Raw genomic sequence first — 25,893 nt, 5'->3', positions numbered from 1 at the left:
TGAGAAACCACCCGTTCCCCTCCGTCCCAGGACTACTTTCTGCTGTTATTTGTGTGCCAAGGGCAGAGTTGGTCCCCTGTGCAGTGTCCAGGAGGTACAAGGCCTCAGCCCCTGGGGTCACCGAGCTCCCCAGAGCTACAGATGCCCCTTGGCCCACAGCTCTTCTGTATACTCCCCCACTTGAAATGCCATGACTGTATTATTTGAAATCTTTTTAATGGTGTCATTAAAAATAAAGCGAAATTTCTCTTCCTTGCAAAGATGTTCTTTTCTGTTGATACGAATTATTAGTCAGTGCCCTTGATGTTGAGAATAAAGCAACGAATGGCTCTGGTATGGTCCATGCCTGTTTGGAGCTCAGGGTTCTTGTAGTCCTGACCTGTGCTGGTATTTCCTTCTTTCTTCCCAGCATCCCCCTCTGTTTACTCTGTAACTCTGGTCCATTCATTTGTGTCTTGAGAGGTCAACGAGCCGCCGATCTCATGCAGACATCGACTGCAGTGGATTAACCTCGCCTTGTCTCTGGTTACTGTGTCTTGGCCTGGCCTGGCTTTTTAAACTTTCTGTATTCTTTATATAGGCTTTGCTGTCAATCTTTGAAAAATACTTCATATCATACACATGTATAATGCTATTTGCTTTCACAATGGTTCTCCTGGCCAGTGGAGTATCCACTAACTTATATACTATAGACTGAAGCCCAACTGGAAGAGCCCAGAGCCACTCAACACATGGGCCCTGCCAGCCCATCCTGCATCTGCTGCTCCCTGTCTTCCTCTTCCCGCTCAGAAGTAGCCCTGCCCTGAATCCTGCGTTTCTTATCTTTTCCCTTTTAAATATAAATTATTTCAACTTATACATATATGACTACCTTTGTAAGAACTGTTCAGGACTCTTAAAAAATTAAGTTTTAGGACTTAGAAAATAGCACTCTGTTTTATGTTTCTCAAGTTTATCACCTTGGACAGTGAACTGGAACAATTTGGTAAGAATAAACATTTACATATCCTGTGGTGGAATACTTTAGCTTCTAGGGGTACTGCAGCATTTTTGCTGATGTGTATCAGGAACTACGAGCCAGTGGGTCACTGAGGTACTGTTAGTAATAGCAAAACTGCAGAGCCAGTTCCAATAATTGACAAGAGGACGGAGGGACATTTTTCTGTAGTAATTAGAATGAATAGATGGATCGTGTGAAATTTTAAATTCTTGAGAAATTTTGGGAGATGAATGCAATCCTTGTTTAGTTGAAAAAAAAAAGAATGTAGAAATCTTGACTAGATCATTCACAGTGTGCAACTGTGTCCTAGAACCAAGAGTGGGGTGGATTAAAGTTACTGATGCCTTAGTTAGTTGAAAATACTGTGTTCAGCTAAAGTCATCCTTTTCCTAGTTTGTTCTGTATGGTGACCCTGCAAATGATGCCCTAGCATGGGCGCTGAATGATCTAGAATGTCCCAATGTTAGGCAGGAGGCAGACAGATAAGAGGAACTTGGTGTGCTGTGCACATCCCCACAGGCGGCCTCCAGAGCCCCTGTCATGCCGCTCTATCCACCTCTCCTCAGGAGGCTCCACTGCACCTAACCTGCATGTGCTGGCTTGGTGGCAAGCAGCTGGCGAGGCCTGGTAAAACATAGCCCCTTCCTGTCTGCACTAAATCCCTCAGCCTGAGCCATCAGCACCGTTCTCCTGATGGTTGGAAGAAGCCCCTACGCTGCCATGTGTGAGCTTGGCCAGGCAGCACAGGGCAAGCGAGGCAGGTCTGTGTATGGCTCTTGAATGCCACGGACAGAGCTGGCCTGCGGGATAGTGCAGTATGGGGGCAGGGAGACAACGCAAGGGAGTAGATACTTGATGCTTTGGGTAACCGAGCAGTTCTTCTAGGTGGTGGGTTTCTGTGTTTTCGTGTTTGTATTTTTCTTTTCTGGTCCTGTAAACAAAATTTAGAAATAAAAAGCAAAAATTTAGCTTCCTAGCTCCCAAGGTTCTGTCATTTGGTGCCAGGCTGAATGGAGCAGATGGATGTTTTCAGTCTGTCGCAAACTCCTGAAGGTTTTGGCTCCCTGAGAACTGATAAGGGACCATGTCAGGGTCTTGCAAGAGCTACCACCTAAGTTTGTCAGACTCTGCAAAGGAATAACAGAAACAGCCGGCTGGGTTTGCTTTCATACTGATGCTCTGGTAGGGATGAAGTCTAAAAGGGACAAAAATTCACTGGGGCGTAGGCAATTGGAGCCCTGGTGTCTGTCTGCCTGTGGTCTTGTCCCTGCAGCTACCTTTTTATAGATGCAGACCTGCTGGTCTCAGATTACGTGACCCCCCCTCAAGAGCCTTTTCTCCTACAAGTGTGCAGCAGCCTCCCTCCTCCTTGTGTCCTCTATCCCCTCCCCAGGTGTATTTTCTTTCCATCTCTTAAAGGGACAGGAGCTGAAGAAATGCCTCAGTTGTTTATAGCTCTCACACCAACCTGGCCTCTATCCCCAGAACCCACATAGTGGTACACAGCCATCTGTAAACTCCAGTTGCAAGGCGCCCAATGCCATCTTCCAATATCCGAGGGCAGCGACACACATGTGGTGCACATACATGCATGCAAACAAAAGATTGATACATAAAAAATAAAATACATCCTCAAAAAATTCAATAACGTTTCCAACCACTTCCCATCTGTACCTATGCCAGTGTCCCAACAGTGAGCCGCGTGAGTGCGGGACTTACTGTTGCCCACTGCTCATGACCACTCTGAGTAGTGGGTGACAAACAGCAGAAACTCAGTGGCCACCCCCATTTGCATGAATTTGTTCACGTAGCTGCAGGCAAGTTAAGCACTTAACTATCAAATGGCGAGTCTGTTCAGAATCTCAAGAGTTTTATCGTAGTCTTTTGTAAACTGTCACATCCTGCAAGTAAGATCAATTATGTAGATATCTTTGGATATAAACTAGAATAATTATGGCTCATGATTTATTATGCGTTCTTATCACAGTGTTCAAGCATGGTTGTTAATTGTTAATTTTTATTTCCTTCAAACTCAACAACAGGAAAAGTCCTGTGAATTGTGTGTGGATACCTGCAACCAGTGGCCTGCCTGTGACCCGCCACGCTCTACTTCTTTCCCTGGGGTCTGGATCTTGTCTTCTCTAGCCTTTCCTTTTTTGCCTTACAGTTTTATAGCAACTGTATATTTATATGCACACACACGCACACACACATATTCCTAAAAGCACTTGTGATTTGCACGTGGTGTGTATATACAGGTACATGGGGCATGTGTGTGCATACTGAAAGGATGAGAGAGGGTGATTCCTGAAAGTCAGTTTCTCTATCACGTGGGTTCTGGGAGCAAACTCAAGTCCTCAAGGGTAGAAGGTAGTAGGTACCTTTATGCAGTGAGCCACCTCTCCAGATCAATATTTTGATTAAAAACGAAGTTGTAATCTTTTATGGTTCTTGTACTATTATTTGATGCAAAATATGTATAAATACATAAAATCTGACTTTACACGCACAGTTTAGAATCCCACTTGACCCAAATGTTCGGGACCGGAAGTGTTTCAGATTTTAGTGTGTTTGCTTTTTTAAAAAATGTTTGCGCAAATTTTACTGGTCAGGTGCGTGTGGTTAAGCTGAAAACGCAAATACATGCTAAGTTTCAAATCTGAAAGCACTTTGCATTTCTTCTTGTTGTTGAATTAGGTGTTTGCGTCCGTGTTCCTACACATTATCCCTGTTGTTAACTGTGGCTGTAATTTATTCATCTGGGTTGCATACTCGTCCCCAGTTCATTTGATCAGTTTCTTTCAGATAGCAGAATTTTAGACAATTGCAATTTACAATGCCGAGTCAAGGGAACAGTCACAGTGTGAGCTCTGCTTTTACCGTGGTAGGATGATCATCTAGACCTAGAAAGTTTTCCGTGAATGTATATTCTCTAAATGATTAGTCTACAAAACACGAGTAAAGGATCTACTTAAGGACCAAGAGTGAAGGATTTTATTGTAGCAAAATATCGGGTATTTGTACGTGGAACTTGGTTCCACGTGCCAGTTCCACATTAGGGAAGCACGATTGCTGCATTTGGCAGCAGGAAAGGAGCCCCAGAGGCCAGAACACTCCTCTCATCTCCTTACTTGTGTGAGATTCTTTAGCCAAGACAGCCTTCCTAGCCGCTTACATGACCCATGGATCTGAGAACCGTCTGACTGTTGCATACCAAATGCTGAATAGATGTACCGAAATATAGACTGGTGCCACCTCCCTGCCTGTGCAAACCATTCTGAACACATACTAGGTTAGTACTTGATGCTCTCGTAAATGGCACGAGCACTGACAGTTAGAAGTCATTTGCAGCCTAGAAGACCTGCATGGACATTCTAACACAGCTCTGTAAAAGTCCTTTGTGATCTTTAAGAGTAGAAGGGAATGTTAAGAAAAAGGTTTGAGCGCTTTGGCTGAAATACGTTTCACTGTGTTTTCTAATAAAAGAATTTTAAATTGGGCTTAGTTTGTTAATTTTAGTACTTTAGCCTCTAACCTATGTATACTGAACAATATAAATAGCGAAAAGATCATTAAGAAGATGAAGGAATTCAACAACACGGACAGCTCCTTAGTGCATATCTTGGCTCCTATAGATCTAGCATCTTTCGTTTTCATCTTGAATTCTTTTTCACATATACACATATATACGTACTTAGCATGCATATGTTGGGTGAACCTGCAAATCAACACATTTAACCATTGTAGCTTCTTCTCACTTCTTTTTGGGTACAGCCACCTCCTTTATGGATCCTGGCCTACTCGTGAACCTCAGGAAGGAGTGACGGGATTGTGGCCGGGAAGGAGTGACGGGATTGTGCAGACTGCAGGGTCACTCAGGGCAGGATGTACTCGGTGGACCTGGCTGATACCTGTGCGCTACATGTGCTTTGGCCCAATGTTGTGTTTTCTGTAGGACTTACATAGTCAGTTGGCATATAAGGTTTCATTTCCCCTTAGTGTCACAGATGACTTTGTAACTCCCACCGTGTTTTAGTACACAGGTTGGGTAATTTAGTGTTGGGAGTTCTCTTGGTAATCCCGCCCCTCACTTACTGCGTTATTAGTCAATGGATGGGAAGAGAATTGAGTTTTTATTGTCTGCTGTGTGCCAGATACACCCACCTTTGTTTTTCGTTGTTGGGACAGAGGTGAAGCCAGTTAAAAAGTTAAATCCCAAACACGTAATGTCGTTCAAAGTCTCAGTAGATCAAAATTTAGCTGTTTATCTGCAAAGCTTGCTTCCTTTTGAGTCCCAGTAATACTATTTTATATAATGCGATTACTGCCCGTGTTATGTAAACATGCAGCTAAAGGGCTGACTTGTCCTGCACAGTCTTGCACTTCACGTCTGCTCATGTATTTTATTGAACTTGATCACTGTTTGCTAGAGACAAGGAAATAGAGTTGAAGCCAGGTGGTTGTTTCCTCTGATTGCTATCCTTGCCCTTTATCAGACAAATCATCTCGTCCCTGAAACTTGCTGAACTCTTTCAGATTGGTAAAATAGGGACATGAGGAGATTTTCCCGGTGTCGTCCAGCTGTTTGGAACATCCAGTGATCCGACTGCTTGTGTGTAAAGTCTTAAAGGTGGAGGGCGTTGCCAGAGATCCCCTCTGTCATATGAAATCATGCAGTGCCGTGATGGCTCTTTGCCTTTGTATACATGACGGCAGCTAAAGGTGGAGAAAGATCTCCCTTTTATTAGAAAAAGTGGTCATATTGCAGGTATCTGACTATTTTTATTACCCCTGTGACATTTTCCTGTTGTTAATGCTAATACTTTAAAACTGTCAGTATATAGTAAATACTGAATTAACTACATTAATTTTTTTCAGCATGAGGACATGTTATAGTTGATTAACCTAAATCTCTCCATTCAGTTGCAAGTTTGCAATTTTTCCATAAAATGGGACTTATTAAACTAACAATCCTTAGATAGCTGATCAATAATCTAGAGTACATAATAAGCATGTTTTATGTTAGAAAGCTATTAGTCAAGGCTTCATGAAAGTTACTTTACAATTCATAGAAAAGTAAATCATAGATCGAACTTTATAAGTGTATCTTCATCCTTGCCACCCGCAAATTAAAACTAAAACCACTCTTTACATGTTTGTTAAATCTTGGAAGAAAAAAAAAACAAAAAACAAAAAACAGAACTTAAGAATGGAGGAAACGAAAGTTTAAGCCCTAAGACACAAGCACTATGAAGCCAATGTAATTCCTGTTTCTTTCTTTTGAAATTAAAATGTGACTCACCATGAAGTCCTCATCAGAAGCCTAGGCATTAGTGTTTCAGAGACGACTATGACTTCCTCCCATGGAGCATCTCAAGTCTGGCTTCAGTTTTGGTGGGGCTGTGGCCTTCGCGCTCCGTATTTGTTTTCTGTCTTGAGCATTTTAGTTATTGGCTTGCCTTTGCTCTGAGGATTGCGTCATCAGCCAGCTGTGCTTGTCCACTTTACAGTATCAGATAACTCATTTTAACCCCTTCTCTGCCAAAGCCTACTGCTGTCCTGCAGCAGCTCTGCCATCTTCTTAGCCTTTTACTGGATCCTGAACTGGATGGAATTTTCCTACTCACCAACTCCTCCAGCCTCTACCGTCCTTGTAGGAGAGATTGGATCAGCAACAGAGTGCAGCATCTGACTGGTTCCGAGGGAAGTGTACTTTGCTTTTTGCCTGGTCTGCTTATGTTGACAAGTGGGAAATGCTGCATTAGCTCTCAAAGCAAAACATTTCAAGTACTCTCTGAAATACTGACTTCTCGCCAAATGCTTCAGCATCAAGCAGTGCAAACTTCCACTAGCCCTAGGAGAACATCTCTAATCTGTGCTTGTGTAAGTTGGATCTGACGTAGACCTTCATATGGTTACAAATGTTCAGGCCTGACCAAGGGTGAACAGTGGGAGATTGTGTGTGGTGAGGGAGAGGAGCCCAGGCGGCAGGAGGATGACTGTTCCCATGTCTAGTTTGACCTTTTCTGTGAGGGTGCAGTAATAATAGCGACAGTATTCCTGAGTCTCCTGAGTTTGGCTAGCTTCTCGAAAGTTTTTTCTTTTCTTTTTTTTCCCATGAAAAACTGAAAATTAATCTGAGAGTAAAACACACCTGTGAGCTTCTACTGTAGTGCCGTACATGTGAGTACATGTACATGTACATGTTGGCTGTACACGGTGGGGGGGAGTGTCCATGGAACCTTTGACCTTGCTGGCAATGTAGCCATAGACCATCAGGGAGGGGTTAAGAGGGTCCCAGTCTCTCTGGGGTATGCTCAGTCAGCCCCAGCCCTTAGTGGGGACTTCTGCTTTTTCTGCAGTTTGTCAGTACAACTCCATTCTGATTTTGGACATCCCTGTTTCCATCTTGGTTTATTACCTGGCCCTAGTTTCTGAATGTTTAGCCAATTGTTTGCATGGTTTTTCACTCTCTAGTGGTACTCTGGATTAGCACAATCGCACCCCATCGCTCAGTATCAGTGCATTGAGGGTCCCCCCTGTTCTTTGGTCTAATGTGAAGGCTTCCAGCCTTGGACCTGCCTCACTTCCTCTGTTCTTTCTTAAATATCTCAGTTTCTCATTTCACCATTTAGTCTCCCGCCCTCTGTCTCAGAGAAGTAAAAGTTCCTCAAACTCTTTCTTATCTCCTAAGCAACTATCAAGCTGCTCTTCTAACTCCTTTTGCAGATGCATTGAAAAAAATGGCTCCCGTGTTCTGTCTTCACTTCCCCTCTGCCCTGTAATCTGTTTTCCTGTGACTTCTGTGAGCTGCACACATCCTTCCTCACCGCCCACTGCTCGCCTACCAGTTTTTTAAAAAAAAATATTTTAAGGCAGCATTTTTTTCTTTGAATTGTAAAAATGCACAGAAAACATTCCATCCTGACATTTTTTTGGTTTTGTTTTTGAAATGGTCCTGTTAGGAATTTCAGGCTCGCCTTGAGCTTCCTCTGTGACCTCAGCAAGCTCAGAGCTTGCAGCCCTTGTGCCTTGGTACTCCTGGATGGTGAAGTTAGAGGTGCGTGCCTCGCCCCTGGACCTTGAATGTTTATTAATTAAATTAATTAATTAAAGATTAGGGTCTCTTTGAGCTGAGGCTGATGCCTGATCCTTCTGCCTTAGCCTCCAAAGTCCTGGGGTCGTAGGTGTAAGCCGCCACGCTCAGTCTCTTGACCGTTCCTAAGGCTTCAGTGACATTACTTTGACGGTTGTGAAACCATTGCCACCTTCATTTTCAGAAATCTGTTCATCATGCAGAACAGTTGCGTAACTGTTTCTTATTTTCCGGAAGCTGCCACTCTGCTTTCTGTCTGCATGGATTTGACTTCACTAGGCACTGTGCTCTTGTGGAATCCCGTAGCACTTCCAAGGTTGGCTTATTTCATTTATTATATATGGGTTCTGTTAAGCAAGCTGCATCATGCAGGAAAATCACATTTCTTTCTCAGGCTGGATAATTTTGCATCATGTGTACATACCACTCTTTATGCTCCCCATAAACACCTGGTCATTTGTCCCTTCTGACTGTTATGTATCCTAAGGCCATGTGGACATACAGATCCTTGAGATCTGGATTTCAGTGCTTTCAGGCATAGAAACATCCTCTTAGTTTAAGTGGTTTTAAACAGTAAGTGAAAATTTCTGTGAGTAATTCCTAAGTGGGATTTCTATCATTCTGAATAGTGCGGAGTCACCTTAAGAAGCGCTTTATCTCATCTTAAGCAAGCAAGCAAGCAAGCAAACAACCTTTGATGCAGTTTATCCTTTAACAACATTGGGATGATGACGTGACTCTAATAGGCTGCTCTTTGTTCCTTTTTTCAGAGTATTTACTGTCTCTGTAGAAGCACCACCTTCAGGCACATCTTCGCCCACCATGTAGAAAGTGTTCTTGTCTCTTACCTTACCTTCCCATACAGGGGAACTCATTCTCCTCATAACCACAACAGAAAAAGGCTATTCATCTCTCTCTCCTTATAGCCACCAGCTAACATTACTAGCTACCTTGGGCATGGTGGTGCAGGGGCCTTGGGTGCAACCCCAGCTCTGGACAAGCCTTTCTCTGTTGTTTTGTCCTAATGAGATTTTGAGCTCTGAGGGAAGGCATGGTTTATCAATGACTTTTCTATCTTTATTGCTTGCCATTTTTTATGCATGGGATTAAAGGACTATGAAAGTTAAGATGTGTTGATTTTCAGTTTCTCTTCCGTGTGTTACTTACAGCGTGTATTTTGTAAGTGGCACTTCTGCATGCTTGGGAAAGCCACAGCAAGAGCATATGGGCCCACTTATTTCTGAAGGCTGGTGATTTACAGCATAAAGAAAGCATAACTGTTTTTATGTAAATATTTGTGTGAAATGCAGGAGGAGTTGTGTTCACCTGTAATCCACTAGGTGCTAGAATTTTCACAGATAAATAGAAAGCCTTGAGTAAGGTACATATATTTTTATTAAGACCAGGAATTTGGATTATGTGGCTCAAACTTGGTTCACTGTTTTTTTTTTTTTTTTTTTTTTTTTTTTTTTTTTTTTTTTTTTTTTTTTTTTTTTGGGTGAGAATGGGGATGCATTGCAGGAAGAAGGCGGCCTTGCATGAACATGCCAGGATGAAAATCGGGGAATTGAGAGTCACTGCTCATAATTGTTTCGTGTCTTGTGAACTGGAGAGAGAACTGATAGAGCACGAGGCCAGAATCTATAAAGTGTACAGACTCAAAGCTACATAGTGACCAGGGACAGGACATGAGCTCTTTCCAGTGAGATGATGCCAGTGTCTGCGATTGAAGATCCAATGTCAAATAAAACTGGCTGATTTAAATGTGGAGATATGGGATGTCTAACATTTGACATTACCACATGGCTTGTCACCTACGAATATTGGACCTGAGATGCATGCAGCCCGTAGTACACAGGTTGGACATGCCTGGTAGAGAATATGGTCTTACGTGCTAACTTGAGGCACACCTCTGTTACTTTGTTTGACTTGGTCAAATCTGTTGTTGTTGTTCTGCTGCTGCTGCTGCTTTCTTTTTTTTTTTGTTTTTTTGAGACAGGATTTTGAGACAGAGAAATATAGGTCTTCTGATGTCCCTTCTCAGTCTGATTTATGAAGTCCTTTGACTGCTTTGGTCTGGAGGAGGGATGGTACCCACAGGCTGCTCAGAGTGGCTTCCTGGATGTGGATCACTGTCCCTTGCTTATCAATCTGTGGACCTGGGTCCTTGCCTCTACAAGTTTTACAGAGAAAAGAAGTCTTTCTGGTACAAGAAGGTAACTGTCATTTAACTATTGACAGCTCCATGCTTCTCCCAGCCTAAGAAACTTGATTCTCATTCCTTTTTGCTGTTTCTTAATAAATATTAAACTGTTTCAAAATGTCAGTCCAAGTCATGCATTTATGTTCTTTAAGAAGCCAAAGATTTTGATGGATTTCAGAATGAAAATAGCCAATCATGCCCTTTCCAGCCCTGGTAGCCACTTCCGCTTTTAGCTAGCCAGCTCTTTCTTTTTACATAATTGTAGCTTGAGGCTCTATGGTTGATGTTGTCATTTTTATGGAGAAAATGAATATTCATCTTTACTTTTCGTTACTCTAGATAATTACATCCACTATTTTCAGAGACACTGGGATCCTTTGTCTGCATTGCTAGAGCAGAGTGATTATTGTCTGTGGCCAAGGCTCTTGACTTGATTTCTAAGCATTGCAGTTGCCCTGTTGCCTTCAGTGATCAGGGAAGCTTTTTCCAATGTACGTGAGATAACATCTACTCTCTCTTTCAGGTGGCCCTTTCCAATATACATTAGGTAAGGTATGTAAATGGACTACAGCTTTGAGTGTAGTTTATGTTTGAAATCCCAGGTGCTCAAAAATCAAAAACTTTTTGACAATAGACATTGAAAGCTTTCATGTGTAACTTCATGTGATGAGTCCCTGTCCAAATGCCTTCACGAAATATACTATATAAAATTACCTTCAGGTTGTATGGGTAAGAGGGTATATAAAACTTAATTTTGGGTTTGGAATTGGGTTGCATTCCTGGGTATCCCGTTAGATATATGTAAATATAAAATCTCAAATATTTGAAATTTAAAAAGCACTGCTAGTCCAAGGATTAAAGATACTTAGCATGCATGTAAATCTTAGCTCTTATATTTTAATATCATGTTTCACTGGAAATTATTCAATCCAGTTCATTTGCATAGACACACATCTTGGGAAGAAGGCTTGGTGTCAGAGCACAACAGAAACGTGTCTTGAAGAGTCCTTGGGGTGACTCATTTTCTCCTGAATTTAATAGCAGAAAGTTCAATTGACTGGTATTTTGCTGTTAGCCATTTGTAGTCATTGTGGGCTCATAAAGTCTTCCACCTGCTGTGTGGATGCTCCCAAACTACCTTTTCATTCTTCATTTCCTGCTTGGAACCTGTTTACTAATGCATTCCCATCTGGATTCAGAAGGTACTCCAAGTCCTGAGTTACAGAGAGTCCATGTGTTCGTTGTGTGTTTTCTCTAAGTCCCTTTCCTTATATGTAAAATGGTGCTGCCTCCCTCCTTATGGTTGCTGGAACAGTCATAGGAAGCATGGTGTATTGTCATTCTGTGATGTCTAGGCAAAACAGGTGGTCAGTAAAAGCAGGGGCTCTTGATAATATTATGGGTTGTTACCATTTTTCTTGCATAATATTTTTTTTGAGAAATGTGTAATGCAACAGTATCTGCACAGTGCTTAAAGTCCTGCCAGACAGCTCCCTCCCACATGGTCCATGGGAAAAAAAGTCATACTTGAACCTACTAAATAATTGCTTCCTGCCAAATCAGAGATTGTTTTCTGGGTCCACATCACAAAGCCTCTGTGGCTTTTGAGGACTTAGGGTGTTTGAACATCTGTTGAAGGCAGCAGAAGAAAATAAAGATCTAGCTGAACGCACAGCGTCCTCCAACAATAGGGACCAGGGTCCTGTGAGAGAAGTGGATACCAGTGATGCTCACATTTTCCATCTCTTTGCTCAGAACCATTTGGCGTGGTTGCTAAGAGACCTTGCCCAGGAGGTGTGTCTCTCCCCTTTCTCTCTTGCACTCAATCTTCAGCTCCATCTCAATGCTCCTTGCACTGTTGCCAGTGGGCTCATTGCAGTGTACATACTTATAGGATCTTACTTTTGCATATTGGTCTCCTAGACAGTTGAAGCATTTGTTGACCTGTACTCTTCGTGATCTTAGAGGCAATATGTCTGTGTGCTTAGGAGCACAGTCTCCAGGATAAATTTTTTATTAAAGAAACTATCTTGGTCACACATTGCTTGTGTGCTTAGGAGTATTACTTGACCCCTCTGTGCTTCAGTTCCTATAGATAAAGTAACGATGACAGCCACTTCAGAACATTGTTGTGGGGACTACCGTGCGCATTGGGCACTTAGAAGAGCAAATATGTGTTGCTCTCATCATCTGATCCTATGAAAACATGGAGATGAGAATATGCATTGTGGGGTTGCCTGTCATTTCTAAGAGGTTATAAATGAGAGAGAGTGTGGCTTCGAAAGGGGAGTTAAATATAGCATTTATGGATGAGCATAACAGTGCTTTTCAGATGGATGCTTAGACCACCTTCTGTCCATGCATCCTTTTCCTTCCTTCCTCTTATTCCCATTAAAGCACCATATAACATATATATATCCAGTTTTATTCAATTTTAGTTTTACTGACATGAAGATCTATTTTTAAATAGTATTCTCCCTCTCTTCCCCCCCCCCCCCCTGTGTGTGTGCCAGTGTGTGTGTGTGTGTGTGTGTGTGTGTGTGTACTTATCACAGCATGCATGTAGTGGTCAGTGGACAACTCTGTGAAGTTACGTCTTTGTCCATGACTTCTGGGGATTGAATTCAAGTCATCAGGATGATTAGTAACCACTGTACCTTCTGAGCCACCTCACTGAGCCATGAAGCTCTGTTTGGGGTGGACCTAGATAGCAAAGGTACAAATTGAGCATGATACCATTTCACTTTCTGTCCATGGATGTTTGGGTGTATTTACAGGCTGATTTGTGTGACTCACTTCTGAATCAAGAGGCATAAAACTGCTTGAGGTTATCATGAGATGAATCAGAAGGCTCTTCAAGTAAGATAGGAACAAGGTTGGGGTCGTAGACAAGTTCTTCAGACCCTCAGGTTACTACTTTCAGGGTACTCCGAGGAGTGGATGCTCAGAGTGGGTGGGTGGATAGGGATGGTGGATGTTGCAGGGCTGTTCAAGGGTTCTGCTGTGCTTTCCTTGGAATGCAAAGTTCAGGATCTTTTTTTCTCCATTAATTTTTCATTTCCTCTGCCAGTTTCTGTAGTATTCTAAAATGCTCATAAAGATTCCCTGGTTCTAGAAATGTGTTGCAAGGCAATGTATGAGTGGGTACATGTGTGTCTATGTGTGTGCTTGTACACGGGATGAGTCCTTTTGTTTTGGGCTAGCATTCCCATTCCTTTTAAAATTGTAGTCTTAACAAGATTGTCTACTCTCTCCATATCTATTCAGTATAGTATATGATGTTCTAGCTAGAGCAATAAGGCAACAAAAGGAGATCAAGGTCATACAAATAGAAACAAAAAGAAGTCAGACTCTCACTATCTGCTGATGATATGGTAGTTTACATAAGTGATCCCAAAAATTCTACTGAAGAACTCCTACAAGAGTAACTCAAAGAAATCAGTAGCCCTCCTTTATATAGTTGATAAATGGACCAAGAAAGAAATCAGAAATATCACCCTTCACAATAGCCACAATTAACTTAAAACATCTTGGGGTAACTCTAACCAAAGAAGTGAAAGATGTTTATGAAAAGAACTTTAAAAGTTTGAAAAAAGAAATTGAAGAAGATACCAGAAAATGGAAAGCTCTCCCATGCTCTTGAGTAGGTAGAATTAATGTAGTAAAAATGGCAGTCTTACTAAAAGCAATCTAGTGTAATGGCCAACAAAATCCCAGGAAAATTCTTCACAACCTTGAAAGAACAATACTCAACTTTATATGGAAAAAAATCACCCCAGGATAGCCAAAACAATCCTTTACAATAAAGGAATTTCTGGCGTGATGTGGGATTCCCCTCTATATGCTATGAATATGTTTTATTATCATTGGTTAATAGAGAGACTGCTTCTGCCTATGACAAGTCAGAATATAGGTAGGTGGGAAAAGTACATTGAATGCAGGGAGAAAGAAGGCAGTGTCAGGCAGACACCATGTAACTCCCAAAGGAGAAAGACACCAGAACCTTACCGGTAAGGTTCTATTAATCTGTATACCGCAATGGTATACAGATTAATAGAAATGGGTGAGTTTAAGATGAAGAAGCTAGCTAGAAATCTGCCTGAACCATCAGTGTTGTAATTAGTGTAGATTATTCAGGTCTGGGTTGCCAAGAAATGCAAGCATAGTCTCTGTTTATACTGACATAATAATCCCTGACTTCAAACTCTACTATAGAGCTACAGTAATGAAAACAGCCTGGTATTGTCATAAAAAACAGACAGGAGGACAAACGTAATTAAATTGACGTCCTGGATATCAATCCACATACCTACCAATACCTGTTTTTGACAGGTAAAAATATAAAATTGAAAAAAGAAAGCATATTCAACAAATGGTGCCAGCATAACTGCATATCAACTTGTAAAAGAATGAAAATATATCCATCGCCATGCACAAAACTCAGTTCTAGTGGGTCAAAGACCTCGATATAAAACCAACCACACTGAACCTCATAGAAGAGAAAGTGGGAATTACACATGAACGCATTGGCACAGGAGATCACTTCCTAAATATAACCCCAGTAGCACAGACACTGAGAGAAACAATTAATAAATGGGGCCTCCTAAAACTGAGAAGCTTCTGTAAAACAAAGGACATGGTCTACAAGACAAAATGGCAGCCTACAGATTGGGAAATAATCTTCACCAACCCCACATTGGAAAGAGGACTGATCTCCTAAATATATAAAGAAATCAAGAACCTTGACACCAAAAGAACAAAAAATCCAATAAAAAAATGGAGTACAGACCTAAACAGAGATCTTGCAATAGACGAATTTCAGGTAACTGAATGACACTTAAGGAAATGTGCAACATCCTTAGTCATCAGAGAAATGCAAGTCAAAACAACTCTGAGATTCCATTTTACATCTTTTAGAATGGCCAAGATCAAAAATATTGATGACAGCTTATGCTGGAGATGATGTGGGGTAAGGGGAACACTCCTCCATTGCTGGCTGGAGGAGTGTTTGGGAGTGCAAACTTGTAGAGCCCTTTTGGAAATCAGTATGACAATTTCTCAGAAAATTAGAAACAATCTACCTCAAGATACCATTTTTGGGTATATACCCAAAGGATGTTCATTTGTACTACAAGGACATGTGCTCAACTATGTTCATAGCAGCATTAATTGTAATAACAAGAACCTCGAAACAACCTAGATGCCCCTCAACCGAAGAATGGATAAAGAAGATGTGGTCCATTTACACAGTGGAGTGCTACAGAGTGGTAAAAATTATGACATATTGAAATTTACAGGCAATTGGATGGATCCAGACAAAAATTATATTAAATGAGGTAACACAGACCCAGAAAGACAAATATAATATGTACTGACTCATAAGTGGCTTTTAGCAAAGAAAAACCAGCCTTCAATCTACAACCTGAGAGAACCTAGACAACAAAGAGAACCCTAAGAGAAAAATACATGGATCTACATAGGAAGGAGAAAATTGGCAGTGTGGGGGTCTTCATGCAAATGAAGTAAAAAAAGAATGAGGGGAAATTTATGTGAATATTTCTACAACTATAAACCTGGGTTTACATATTTTTTAAAACAAAACATCAAAATCATAAGGGAAGGAAGAATATATTGTACAAACTGAAAAATAGTTATAGGAAGATGGAAAACTAGTAAAAACATTTGAAGCACATATAGCAGACAGAGAATTAATATTTTTAATATAATAAAAGCTTTTACAAGTCAATATGGGGATCGTGAACCCTCCCCACAAATAAATACAACTGCAGTCTGAAGCAGAAGTCACACACATGAAATAATGACCTCAACACCTTCGAGGAGGCTGCACAGTTGCTGTTTTAAGCGCTGCTGTGGTTCCTTTAGCCTATAGAAAATAGTTTGAAGCTGTGTTGTTCTGAAAATGTCATTATTCTAGAATGACCCCAGTCTGTAAGTCCTAGCCATGGGCCTCCGAGATGATTTTGTAACTCAAAGGCTTTGATGGACGTTTAGAAACAGAAGTGATGGTGTCAGAGAGGGAGAGTATTAGTTTGCTTATGCAAACAGACTGAACAGTTTGCCAGCAGAACAGACAGGTTAAATAATGCTTGTTTTCTTTTGGTTTGGGGAACTTTTCCCACCATGACTGTTTTGTTGTGTGGTCTGCAGGGCTCCTCTCTGTCATGTGACCAAGATTTTGGGATTTCCCTTTTCATTCTTGTTCCTTGCCCATGAGTGCAAGGTGCTGGTGTGGCCAGCTGTCTTTGTAGGTCTGAATATTTAAAGCTGAAAAATCAGTGGATTCTGGGCCATGTCGTAATTAGATATTGAGGACAGCCTTGTGGAATTTTTTTTTCCTTGAGCAACTTTCTTGTATTTCTCTCATGCTGTTTGGAATTCATGTTTGCAGTCTGTACTGGAAAGAAGCACCCTTGAAAGGGACCTTCTGCAAAGCTAGCACTTCAGTGGCTGGAGTGGGGGGGTTGGAATGTTGCAGGACCAGCTTCTAATTGTGGTTTATCTTGTGCTGTCCTGATCTTCTTAGTAGACGTTCCTTGCCCACAACTGTGTGTGACTAACATCCTCGTGACTGTCAGGTGCAACCATTTGGGATGGATTAGCAGAGTACCAGCTCCACCAGTCAAGGCCTAAGAATCGTATCCGAGGCCTGTCTGTAACAGATTCCCCACTTTGCTGTTTCCTGCTAGCCTGGTGTTTTCACGTGTATTGAAGAGTATTGATTTATGACTTTCTTTGTTCCTCAGCAATAAAACCTCATGAACCTGCTGCCATATTTGACATGTAATTTAGAACAACCGGAATCTGTGTCCCCAGGTCATGTGACTCATACTTGGTGAGGAAAATTGTCTGCTGCTCTCTTTGAGGGAAAGCTGTAGTTTTGCATTTCCATTGGCCCTGTTACATACTTCTTGCATGTTTGAGATGGGCTTGGATGTGCAGAGAGAGAAGCCGCTGGGTGAGATCTGTGTGTACATATGGAAGCCGGACAGCCGTGGGGTCAGTTAGTGCAGCCAGTAGAATCTTGACTTTTTGGAATCACCATTTAGTGTTATTTTTTATTTCCCTAAATGATACATTCACCTTTGTGCATATGTTCATTGTATAACTTATTACTAGAACTAAAAATGTTTTTAAAGGGCATTCTGTAATTTACAAATTTTAAATATACAGAGAACAAGGAGTCTTAGTAAATGGGCTAAGAGTTAGGGTAGTGTTAGGTCCACCTTAGTTCCTCCATTTTCCCTGATGTGGACTTCGGTGGCTGAGCGTGGAGCATCTGGCTTTCTGTTGAAAGTGGAAGCTCTCTTTGAACCAAGCTAGCTTTTCTTTATGCCTGTATGATTTGAGGAGCATGTGGTAAAAACCCCAGGAAAGAATGGGAAAGAGTCATTCACCCCAGGCCTAACCAAGAGAAGAAAGTGGAGTGACTTCACACCTGGGATGCTTTAGAGTGTGAACCAACAGAAGTGAGCTGGTCTACCCGAGGCCAACCAGGGGACATGCTCACGCAAGATCTGTACACTCTGGAGAGTTACGAGAGAATTTTTGGGAACTAAATTATTTTGAAGGCCCAGAATTTAATGATACCTAGATGGACCTCAATGCAGATCTGCTTTCTTTTACATAGTGAATGCTGTTAGCCTACAGGCTTGAGTTACTTGGCTGAAAATGTTTGACTCATTGCTATTCTCTCAGATTCTTTCATCTACTGCTTGTAAAGTTCATCGTGTTTCTTAACTCGGGTCTGAAAGACCAGTGTCTTGGTCTACAGTGGTTCCCTGCCTTTTTCCTGTGTTCTGCTTCGTTGTGAGTCCTATTCCTCTATGGCTCTTCTCACTCTGTTCTCCCCCTGGGTCTCCCCCGAGCTTTCCTTTCTCTAAGACTTACGTGTCTTCATTGGAATGTTTTGGAACAAATCCTGGTTTTGCTGTGTGGCAAGCACTTTTGTTATAGAAATGAGATTTGTAAGCTCTGTAGAGGGAGGGTCTCTCTCTCTCTCTCTCTCTCTCTCTCTCTCTCTCTGTGTGTGTGTGTGTGTGTGTGTGTGTGTGTGTGTGTGTGTGTGCAGGGTGTTCATAACACTTTGCATCTCATGGGTCAAGCACAGCCTCCTGCTTGCTCCTCTGTATGACGGCTGGTTGACCTGCAAAGGTCCCAGGTGGGTGTCAGGTCATGAGAGTATTGCTGGGTGTGAATAGTTCAGCCTCTCTGTGTGAAAGTGGAGAAAGGATCCTGAGGAAATGGGTTGACTGACACTGTGAGAAAACATTAGAAGCTTATGACCACTGCTCATTTCCTGTGACCTAGGTCCAAAGTCTTTTTATGGCCTCTTTTTAATAACATCTTCCAAAGCACAGCCCAGGGTGCACCAGCTCTGCTCTCTGTTGATTGCGCTTTTCAGTAGGAACATTAGGGACTAATCCTTAAAAAGCATTTGCCTCTGGCTTTTATCTTGTAAATAACTGTATTTCTTTAAAGTGCCCTTCTTGCTGTAATAAACTAAATTACTCAAATGTGACATCTATGTCCAGTCACCGTTTGCCCTCATCTGAACGTATCACAGCTGTTCTGCGTCTCTCTCAGTTTCCGTACGCTCTGAAGCACCATGTATTTACCTGGTGCAGAGAGGAGAAACTGCCTGGTGATCGCTCTGCAGTGAACAGTCAAATGGCAAAGGCTTTGATTCTTTGGGGAGGGCCATATTGATCTTCAGAGCCCTGTTTTTATGTAGTAAGTGCTGATTCAATGTTTGGTGAGTTTCCGGCTACATTGTACTGGTCCCTGCCCACCTCTGAAAACACCTGTTTATAGGAGAGATTAGGAAGGTATTTTGCATGTAGAATTGGCGGGGAGACTCTACCCCCCCCCCAAAAAAAAAGATGTGTTTATGGGGTGGATGAAGTAGGAGGCTAGTGATTGAGGTACGTAGATGGCTGCTGTTTTGTACTAATACCCAAACTAGTTTCTAATGCCAACTAATGGCTATAGGGTACTTTAAAGTTTTTATAAACATTAACATTGATTTTAGTGCATGTATCAATATGTGCATTTTACAGCATGTGCTGCAGCATGCAGATGGAGGCCAGAGGACAGCTGGTGGGAGTTGGTTTCTTCTTTTTCCTAGGTAGGTCCCGGGGATCAAACTCAGGCTTTGTGGTGAGTACCCTCACCCACTTAGCTGTTGTGCTAGTCCAGACTATAAGGACCTGAGCAGATATTTTCTGGAGTGAATTGAACTGTTAGGTGATGCACCAGAAATAAAGCAGAGAGGCGGACATTTGTTTTCTTTAGATCGTTCTGTCTGGCGCTGGTTGTTTCCCTTCAGAGTAAAGCCTCAATACCTGTATCATTCTCTAACCTGGTAAAGGTCGGCGCTGGGTCATCATCAGGACCTGTACTGCCTAAGACATTGCTGGAACCGACGTCCTCCAGAAACCTGCTTTAGGGATGGCCCCGGGAGCTGTAATTAAACCCTGTTAATACTTGAAAACCACTGCGAAGTTAGCAGGTTTCTGCAGTTTTGGCCTGGGAACAGACTTCAGGGTTTAATGGAAGTCAGAATAAATTTACAGTTAGTATTATTTGTAATACAGGAGATTGGTGAATTCCTGCCTAAGTGTTGTCCTAGAAATGGGACTCTACCTTTTAGGACTCAGCCCACTACAATTACTGTATTTTGAGCAGTGAGTGATTATTTTCAGTTGCTTTTTTATAAATAACTCTGGAATGTAGTTTGCCTGCAGCATTAATGAGGCAAGAGTTTACATCCTGGCTCTAGTGGTAATGTAAGAATGGACCTATGGGTGGCCTTGACATCTGGCTGGCAGCAGTAGGTACCAGCTTGTTCCACCAAAGCTAAGAAATGGTACTGCCTTTTTGTGGTCCATGTGCCAATAGTGTGTAAGGAATTTGGCGAGTCCAGTTTTACTCTAAAAACTTACTTTTCCCTTCATTTACACAGGATCGCATGGACTTTATCAATAAAGTAGAAAAAGAAATATTTATCCTTGGATAAACAGTTACTGTGTCGTGAATAGTAAACTAAAATATAAAGTCACTGGGACATGGTGTTTGATGCCTTTAAGTCCAGCACTTGGCAGGTGAATAGTTGTGTTTGAAATTAATCTGCTCCATATAGAGAGTTCTAGGACAGTCAAGACTATATAGAACGATCATGTCTCAAAGAGACTTATTAATTAATTAATTAGTTAATTAATAGAAATGCACTTGGTGACTTTGACACTGGAAGGGATCTTTATCAGCACAGTAGGAAAATGATAGCATTAATCATACCTAACCGGGACGTTTTCAGTAGCGTACAAGGCCTATTGCTAGCTTCCATGCTAAATCCCTTATTTGTCTTACCTCATTAAAACCTGGCAGTGTACAGGGTAGGTACTTTCAATGTCCCCTTGGCCGAACAGTGAGGTCAGTGAGGTTCCATAGGGGAAACAGGGTCTTGCTTGAGGTTGTACCTTGAAGATTTGAGCTGTGGCAGGTGATTGCTGGGGCTCTTTATCCTTAAGCACTTGCCTTCCCTAGAATGAAGATGAGTCACCATAGTGACAAATGGCTGCTGGTAGGAGGAGATTACCATGATGAGTGAGGATTCCAGAGTTTGTGCGTGGAAGACGTAGGTGCAGAGGTAAATCAGCAGCAGTCCCTCGGCCTCTTGGATGATGTAGTGCCCTTTAGTGAGTCACCTGGAGTTGTGTTTGGTCCAGTGCTACTAGCCTGGGAAACTGCCCAAACCGTGCCTGCTGATAGGAGCCTTCTCAGCTTGCCCTGAAATTTTGGGCATCTGCTGGAGTTCAGACTGGATGACATGACACATTTTAGAGCTGGACGCTTATAAGCATCTCAATCCAGAAGGAAATAAACAAATGTGGCAGTTCATTATCCCAACAAGGACGGACAAAATATCCACTGCTTATAAATAGCATTTGTTTGGGAAGTTAGCCTGGACTTTGATCTTGAGCTTAATGGCAGCGTGGGTCATATCAGCTTTGCCAAGCAGCAAAGCTTTAAATGCTTCATCATTAATTTAATTTTCTTAAAACTGTTTCTCAGAACACTAAGTGAAACTTTTAACGTTTCCTTTAATGGTGTTTGAAAGAAAAAAATCTGAGGACAAATTGATTTAATACACCCTGCGAGTAAGATTCTCAGGGATTAATACATTGCAGAGGTTAAGGGTTGGAATTGCCAGACTTAAACACTCCATCCCTGTCTCTCAGCTGACTCACTGGGTAAGACACTCTAAGCATCAGTAAACTGGCAAAAAGTCTCTGTATCCCATGGGGTTGTGGAAAGAATCTGGGGAGGTAATGCTCACCAAGCAGTGTTGATGTTAGTGTGGCCAGCTGTCCGTGAGCAGTTTTTAAACATAGAAGAAAATCGTGGACCCAGTAGGGTCTCTGGCGTCCCCCTGACCCACTCCTCTGTATCTGGGTGACTTTTCTCTGTGAACTTCGGAAGCTCTCCCTCTTTTCTTTTGTGCGGCTGTGCACCAATCAGTTGAAGAATGGCATCAGGACATGCCAGTCCTTTATGGGTTCTTTCCACTTTCTTCTTCCAAGGCTCGCTTTTGAGCTTTGTCTGTACACCTCTGCTGGGATCTCTTCCCTTATTTAGAAATTACTTGATGTGCATCAGAGAGTTGGTGCTCACATAGCATGCAATGTATGTCATCATTGGACGTGCTGCCCCAGGAGCTGAGCTCCTCATCAGGGAAAGCACGAGCAGTGCGTTTTGTCAGCTAAGCAAAAGGCTTGTCTTGACAACATCTTCTCTCAGAAATTTTAAAGAAACTTGCTCGTTGGTTCGTGAGTGCCCCGAGTGACCTTCTCTCAGCTGAGCCGCAGTCAGAGTGCAGGGTTTTCTTATATGGATTGGATATCATCAGTGTTTTTGCAGTGAAATTGTTGCTCCTCAGGTTGTGACTTTCATTGCTGAGAACCTTCCTTCAGTCCTGGTGAAGGCAAGAGTCTCCCAGTTTTCCCTCTTTGCCCCCATCTCTCTTTGGGGCTACAATTGATTCAGAATGAAACTCAGATCTCAAACCCAGCCTGCGTGGCTCTCTCTGACTGCTGCCCCACCCAGCTTCCTCCTCACACTGTCTGTATCCTTTGTGTGCACTGCCTCTCTGTCTCCCTCTGGTGACGTGTCTTCCTCATGACCTCCCACGAAGGACATCACCATGCCTTGGAAAATCTCCCCGTACTCTTCCTGTTTCGGGCTGCCTCAGTTTACACCTCTCTGTTCTGGTCTGTAGCGTTCATAGCCATCTCAACTTGGTTCCCACACTGTATCCTGCTCCCAGCCTGTTTTTTTTTTTTTTCTATCTAATATGGCACCTGAGGTGTGGAGTCAGATTCCCTACAAGGAAACTCAAGAGTTCCTGAAAAGATGAAAGAAAGAATGAGGGAGGGAGGGAAGGAGGGAGGGAGGGAGGGAGGGAAATGCCTGAGAGTAGGGCAGGCTGACTTTTAGTTCCTGGAAGAGAGAGTTGGACAGTTACCCTGTCTGAAGGAAGAGAACTCAGAAGAAGCACTTAAGAACTGCTGAGCGCTGAGGCCGTTGACATTTGTTCATAGTTTATTGGGGGGGGGCATTTGTTCCACCCGTTTCCTTACATCCCCAGGGTCATCAGTCCCCAGGGTAATCAGTCCTCCTCCCAGGCTTTTGCTCGGGTAGACTGTAAAGCAGATTTTTCTCTTTTAAGGAGGGCTTTACTGTTTCCATCACAGGAGGCCCCATTCTTGCCTGTATCTCCTTTCTGCATCAAAGCATGGTTCTGACTCTGTCCTTTGCACAAGAGCATGCTGTTATCCCAAACAAGGTTGTGATGTAGTGATGCTGAAATGCCCCAGATGGTTTACCTGGGAAGGAGCTGGCCATGTTTGTGCCTGTTCTCCCCTCTCAAAGCTTTTCTTGATGCTGTTAGTTACTTGTTTACTGGCGGTCTTTCTCTGGGATCCTAAGTCTGGCGCTAAATGGACCCATCCATGTTCTAGGGTGGTGCCTCACACAGAGATCAGAATGAGTGAAGGAGGGTGGAGGAGGAGTGCGATACTTAGAGAATATGATGCCTGATGCAGCAGTTTGGAGACTGAGTTTGAATCCCCAGAACTGATGTAAAAGACAGCTTTGTGATCCCAGCACTTCTATGGGGAGATTGGAAGTGGAATCTCTGAAAGTTCAAGGGTCATTTAGCCTGGCATATACATTGGAAATACAGAAAAAAAACAAAAAACAAAAAAACCCCACAAAACCCACTCATTCTCAAGCAAGTTGAAACACTGACCTCCACCTGCAAGCCTCAGCATGCACACATCTGCGTTTATACACTTGCTGAGTTACACACTTACATACATTTGCATACACTCTCTCAGAATGAAAGGGATTAGAGAAACTGAGTCAGGGAGCAGAAATTCCATTGACTGATTTCGTACCTCTCAGCATTTTGCCTGTTTGTTTAAGACAGCGTATCACTGTAAATCCTAGCTGGCTTGAAACTTAATGCATAGACCAGGCTGGCCTCATATTCATAGACATCCACGTGCTTCTACCTCCCGAATCTTCAAATTAAAGGCTTTGCCACCGAACCTTGCTTATTACCTACTTGTTTGTTTATGTCTGATATCCTGCGATACTTTAGAGTCTGTGTTCATACCTTCTTAAGTGTGCGCTTACAGGCCCTCCCCATCCGTAGCCCCTACCTCTCCTCACATTAGTGGTGATTGTTTTGTAGTATGTCCAGCCAGAAATCCTCTCTGTGTAGTAGGAAACATCTATCTGGTCCATCTGGGCCAACCTTGAGGGCTTTAAAACAGTGTTCCAGGGGGAGGGAGGAAATAGCCTCACCAGGGAGGCTTCTGTTTTGATACGCTGTATATGGATGAGGGTGCAGTTTGTTGAAATAAATGTTTCTCCTGACAGATGAAAATAAGTTGGAATACCTAAAATGAGAGGGGTATATGACATTTTCAGAGGATTGGGGGAAGGCTTGGGACCCTCTCTCATGGTCCTAGGTTTGAACTCACTTCATTGCAGGAGTTCCTAAGCCCAAGGCACAGGATGAGCTTCGCAGGATGCACAGAGCACCTCCATTTTATTCTCGGTGCTTCTCGCGCTCCCCCCACCTTGTTTCACCCCAGTACTTCTTTGTGTTGCAGTATTGCTATGGCAACTATTGTAATGATGGTTCTGCACACTTTGTAAAGGCCATTGGATTTCTGGTAATAAGATTGCACTTCACAGCCTCAGTTTTTGAGTATTGGAAATATTCTTTGAAAAAAGAGGGCTGGGGCTATAGCACAGTGTTAGAGCATGTTTTTAGCATGCACAGAGTCCCTGCTTTGATCACCAGCAGCCACTACAAAGACACACAAAGACATCATGAATTCATCAAAATAAAAACGTGAACAAACTGGTAAAATAGTTGAGCCCTGTCATTGAATGTACTTTGAAATACCCAACCAGAGAAACTTTGGGTAACATGTATAACACAAAGTAAACGAACAAACTTAAGATCAAACACAACTTATATAGACTAGAATTATTACTTTTATATCATAAAGTACATTTTTGACATGGACACCTTTCTTATACTGTTGAATAGGAAATAATTTTGACTGAAATCATTAATCTCTTATATATGATGGAAGACAATAATCTTTACTGGGAGGTTTTGCTTCCTGTACACCTCACCCTTTTGGAAAGGACTGCACATTGTACATAAAGAAAAACACGAAGGAAACTGCTGGTCAGGAAATGCTGGTCATTGAAATACTTGAGAACCAGAAATTTAATGCCTCTTTTTTTTTTCTTTTAAAGGAATGAATAGGCTCAGGTGCCTACGATACATTCCCATTTTATCTTTCACCCTAAATCCTGAGCGGTGTATTGGTGACCTTGGAGAAATGATAGTGTCACGAGAGAACTGTTGAAAACAGCAGCTCCAGGTCCACACAAGTTCTCGAGCCTTTGCTCGATAGTATGCTTCCCATGACCACTCCCCAGCTGCAGTGCAGCGCGAGAAGCTGAGCTCCAAATCAGGATAAGAAGTGAACCTTGTTAAACAAGGCTCAGTACCAGGAAACAGCTGTCAAAATACTGCTCTTCAGAATAGCATTTTTAACCTTTGTGTGTGCGCTCTGTTGCTCTACTAAATGTATTCATTGTTCCAAAACCCAGTGGACTGGAGATGAATGTTTTGAAAGTCTTCTAACTTCACGATGAATCTCAAGAAAATAGCTTGAAATGCTCCAATTTAACATGTTTTATGAATAATGATACCTTTATCTAGATATCAGCAATGATCTCTTTATGTTTTAACCTGATATTTTTTCAAGAAGAAGCGTAGGAGCACCTCAACCTTGTAGTTGACCATCAGTGACTTAGGCCACAGAGAAGGGAACTTGAAACACATCTTATTCATTGGGAAGTCTTGCTTAGAGCCACTGCTCTCTGTGTTGTGGAGCCTGGTTCATATGGAAGAACCCACTCCACACCAGTGACATAGTAATTATTCCAACGAGGGTAAAGGTGACTATTTTCTGTATGGAGTTA

At 42.3% G+C, this 25,893-nt stretch overlaps 2 protein-coding genes across 4 annotated transcripts in view; one reads left to right on the top strand and one right to left on the bottom strand.

Annotated features, from left to right (window-relative positions):
• The window catches only part of Med12l (mediator complex subunit 12L), a 304,160-nt gene that overhangs the window by 128,885 nt on the left and 149,382 nt on the right, over positions 1-25,893 (top strand). The window lies entirely within an intron of this gene.
• The window catches only part of P2ry14 (purinergic receptor P2Y14), a 51,853-nt gene that overhangs the window by 14,376 nt on the left and 11,584 nt on the right, over positions 1-25,893 (bottom strand). For 2 of the 3 annotated variants that reach the window (XM_038347260.1, XM_038347258.1), the window contains exon 1: positions 6,303-6,434. The exons of the other annotated variant lie outside the window; for it this stretch is intronic. Coding sequence is in view for 1 of the 2 variants with exons in the window: in XM_038347258.1 (XP_038203186.1) it covers positions 6,303-6,305 (3 nt within the window). In the remaining variant the exon portion in view is untranslated. Of the gene's footprint in view, positions 1-6,302; positions 6,435-25,893 lie in introns of those variants that run through there. 3 annotated transcript variants of the gene reach the window in all.

This window comes from Arvicola amphibius, chromosome 11, assembly GCF_903992535.2.
Source record: "Arvicola amphibius chromosome 11, mArvAmp1.2, whole genome shotgun sequence".
NCBI classification, from domain to species: domain Eukaryota; kingdom Metazoa; phylum Chordata; class Mammalia; order Rodentia; family Cricetidae; genus Arvicola; species Arvicola amphibius.
Note: the sequence above shows the minus strand (reverse complement) of the source record. Positions and strands in the feature narration are given on the sequence as shown.